The 3,482-nt window shown below is 31.4% G+C and overlaps 1 protein-coding gene across 1 annotated transcript; it reads right to left on the bottom strand.

The window, feature by feature from the left end:
- Positions 1-1,633: 1,633 nt before the first annotated feature.
- On the bottom strand, positions 1,634-3,459 carry LOC112455808 (cysteine-rich with EGF-like domain protein 2). The gene is made up of 4 exons (XM_025017992.1): positions 3,079-3,459; positions 2,255-2,912; positions 2,079-2,174; positions 1,634-2,012 (listed from the first exon to the last, which is right to left on the bottom strand). Exons 1-4 carry the CDS (start codon positions 3,241-3,243, stop codon positions 1,792-1,794), a joined length of 1,140 nt encoding a protein of 379 aa, XP_024873760.1. The 5' UTR covers positions 3,244-3,459; the 3' UTR covers positions 1,634-1,791.
- Positions 3,460-3,482: the final 23 nt, after the last annotated feature.

Here is a 3,482-nt window from a genome sequence, read left to right as displayed (position 1 = left end):
CATAATGTGCACATATACAGAAGTGAGAGAATTATTTCATTTTAGACTATTATCAGTAGTTTGAGATTTTTAAACGTTCCAAAAATCTATTATAGATATAAAGTTGTTGTATATGTGCGAAGGTTCTGCACCACAGAAGAAATAGTAAAAGTAAGCAATTTTTAATTACGAGAAAGTGCTGTGCATATTTGGCCATCTATTATCGTATAATGGCAATATTGATGGAATTTCTAGTTTATGTGAATGTGTATGTTTTTGTTAGTGTTTCGCATGATGTCAATTCAATAAGTTAAATGCATAAATGAAGTTTAACGTGAAAAGTTGTTTGTATATTTGATCGTCGAGCAATGCATAAATCTTATATCCAAATTTTGAACATTAATTAATTAGGAAAGATATATTTTTGGATGATGTATTTTAACATAACCTCATGTGCTCGATGCAGCGAGTTGAAATATTGGAATAGTACTCACATCGAGATAAAAAATATGATGAATAATACACAATCGTCACTGTCTGTCTTATTGTTAGTCAGCCTTGATATTGTCTGTGTACCTACAATCATATCATTTATATCTGTTCCTTTACAAATCTCATATCTAATGCTTCAGATATATAAATACAGCAAGTCAATTGCAAATTAATTAATCGTGCAATTACTTATCTTAGGAAAGTTAATAATGAACGAATTTACATTGAAAAATCGAAATCACTGGATGTAAATGATTTAAATCTGTGCTTACATAATACTTCAGAAATTTTTTAATATAATTAATCTTGCAACTTACTGATAACATATATTTGCATATTAATTATTTGGATATTTCTATAAGACTATTGTATTATAAAATTAACATGTATAATATATAGGGATGAAATGAGAATACATTTTTTTGCTCAAATAATATTGCATATTTGTTATACTGAATATTAGTTATGTCAATACACATATGTAATATATTGACATAAATTAATTAGATATATTGTATACCATCCAAATGCATAATACATAGTGTATCATTCTTTTTAATGTAAACATTAACATAAATTTTTATAAGGATACATTGCATTCTCCCACATTCATATGCAATATAATTAAATTTTATGTTATTTGATACCTATAATGATTGAATAAAATACCGTCAAAAAAATATGAAATAGAAATTTACTTTTAATATTAATTATTGACAATATTGTTATGTTTTCTTCGTTGAAATCGACGTTATTATATTATAGCTATTAGAAACTGTAGATAGATATACGTCAGAAGTCATTTGAATCTTTTAGGAGTATAAAAATGCCTAAGTAATATGTTGTATGTTTTGTAATGTACTTATTTTAAATATCTTCTGTTATCATTTCTTTTCTACATTCAGATATAGTATTTACAATAATGTAAAGTACCTATATACAATAATAAAAACATATTGGACAAAAAACTAGAGCATTAATAATTTTAGTAGACAAGAAATGGTGCAATTAAAAAACTGGCCATATAATTTTTTAAATACGTTGATATTTAGATAAAAATCATATAATTATGTAAAGTAAATATATATAGTTATTAGAAACGAATATATAAGATCAAGAATACATATCAAAGTTTCTCAAAAGTATAGCAAGAAAAAATATTACTAATAAATATAAAATTCTAGCATCTTTTTAACTTATACAATGATATTAATTATATATTAATTCTAATACGATGTATTTTACATGTGGATAATGACTCCGTATCCTGATATAACACATTGAAATGATTTTACGGAATTCTTTAAATTGCGTTCCTATTTAAGCTGGTCCTAGAATATCCATGTTTGCCGTTGTATCCTGGACATTGCTATATGCGATCATGTACTCAGAAACAGATATATATATTGCAACCAACAAACCGATAACGCTTGCTGCATAAACGTTACGTTGCAAAATAATACATGTCGCCACACAAAGTCCGAAATACGTCAGATATCTCGCCAGATTTTCTTGTTTCTTGCGGCCAAGAAGATCTGAATCTACAAATAACATATATTATAAATATTTAAAATAAGTTACATTATATCATTATTTGAAGTACCTACTTATGCACAAATTATCCTTTTTATGATAATCATCGGCACATTTGACACACATATCTGGCCCATCGCCGGTGCAACCGTTGCAGGCTTTGTCGCAAGCTGAAAAGATTCCAAATTTTTTATTTTAATATATCCAAATTAAAAATAATTTAATAAAAATAGATAAGGTGTATATATACCCAAACAAGCATAGCTCCCTTCTTTATTAATGCAGAATTGATTGCCAGGACAGATATCGTTGCTTCTTAAACATTCGTCGATATCAAAGCAGCCTTTGTCTTCGATCATGTACCATCCAGCAGCACATTTCTCGCAATCCTTTGGCCCGGCGCCTTTGCAAGGTCCGTCGCACGCCGCATGACATGAGGAACATAACAAGGTTTTTTCGTCCTTATAAGATTCATAGTATCTCGGAGCGCACTCTGAACAAATGTCTCCGATATATCCCTTGTCGCAGAAGCAGCCACCATTTCCCTTTCTCGTGCCAGCTCCTTTACATTTGCCATTATTGCTGCAGATTCTATCTGGATATCCTGGACACTGCGTACAGTTCGGACCGTAATGATCTTTCGGACAACAACGTTCTGTCTTTTCGATACAGATATAATCGTATATATCTGGATAAGTATCTTGATGCTTGAACCACCATTCCTCTATCTGACTCTCCAATTCTTCGGCTAAAGATTGGCACTGCACCTCGCCACGCTCGACATCTTTACACAAGTTCTCTTGTATTTCAATCAGTCGTATTTCACTTCTTGAGTACGAGCCTAACTTATCCTCCTCCCAAGCGCTATCTCCGCCCTCAAACTTCCCACGACTCGTCTTGTCTAAACCCTATAAAATAATTATAATTCATGAAAATATTCTCAAATGACAAAATTATTTATTTAAATAACATGAATAGTGTTACGTCTCTTTTGACAGTTTTAACGCAAAATTATTTTAATATAACTAATTAAATACTTCTATCTAAAATCAGAAAAGGAAGGGGGTTGTTTACCTTTTTGAAACTACTGGTAAGTATTTTGCACGCTGCGCAGGGCGGAAATTTTTGAGATTTGAGTTCCTCCTCGCCCAGTTTTTCTTTCTCACATTGGATGCTACTCATGCAAGTCAATACGATTACAAAAATGTTAAGAAAAACAACACTGGTCGGCACTCGCATTATACCGTACCGGTTATCAACACGACTATAATATATTTATAAAAAAAATTATGGAGAGGAAGCACAGAGAGAAGTGTCCGTTTTATTCTTGGAGAATAAGAAGCTAACGACTCCCGAACGTTTGTCTTATCTCGGACTAGATCATAATTACTCCGAATAGTTTCATTCGAAACGTCTGACAGATTGACGTCTGAGGTTAGGCGGAGCGGACGACAAAACGTGTCTTCCGCGATACCGGC

Source organism: Temnothorax curvispinosus, unplaced genomic scaffold, assembly GCF_003070985.1.
Source record: "Temnothorax curvispinosus isolate PA1 unplaced genomic scaffold, ASM307098v1 QBEX01006364.1, whole genome shotgun sequence".
NCBI lineage: Eukaryota > Metazoa > Arthropoda > Insecta > Hymenoptera > Formicidae > Temnothorax > Temnothorax curvispinosus.
The sequence above is the reverse complement of the archived record's forward strand: the minus strand, read 5'-3'. Positions and strand labels throughout refer to the sequence as shown.

Bases quoted from the DNA above. Each gene is read 5' to 3' on its own strand.
- LOC112455808 (XM_025017992.1), bottom strand. From the start codon at position 3,243: ATGCGAGTGCCGACCAGTGTTGTTTTTCTTAACATTTTTGTAATCGTA. The intron at 2,175-2,254 runs GTATATATACAC...GAATCTTTTCAG, and splicing joins AGGGAGCTATGCTTGTTTGG to CTTGCGACAAAGCCTGCAAC. The intron at 2,013-2,078 runs GTAGGTACTTCA...TGTTATTTGTAG, and splicing joins AAAGGATAATTTGTGCATAA to ATTCAGATCTTCTTGGCCGC.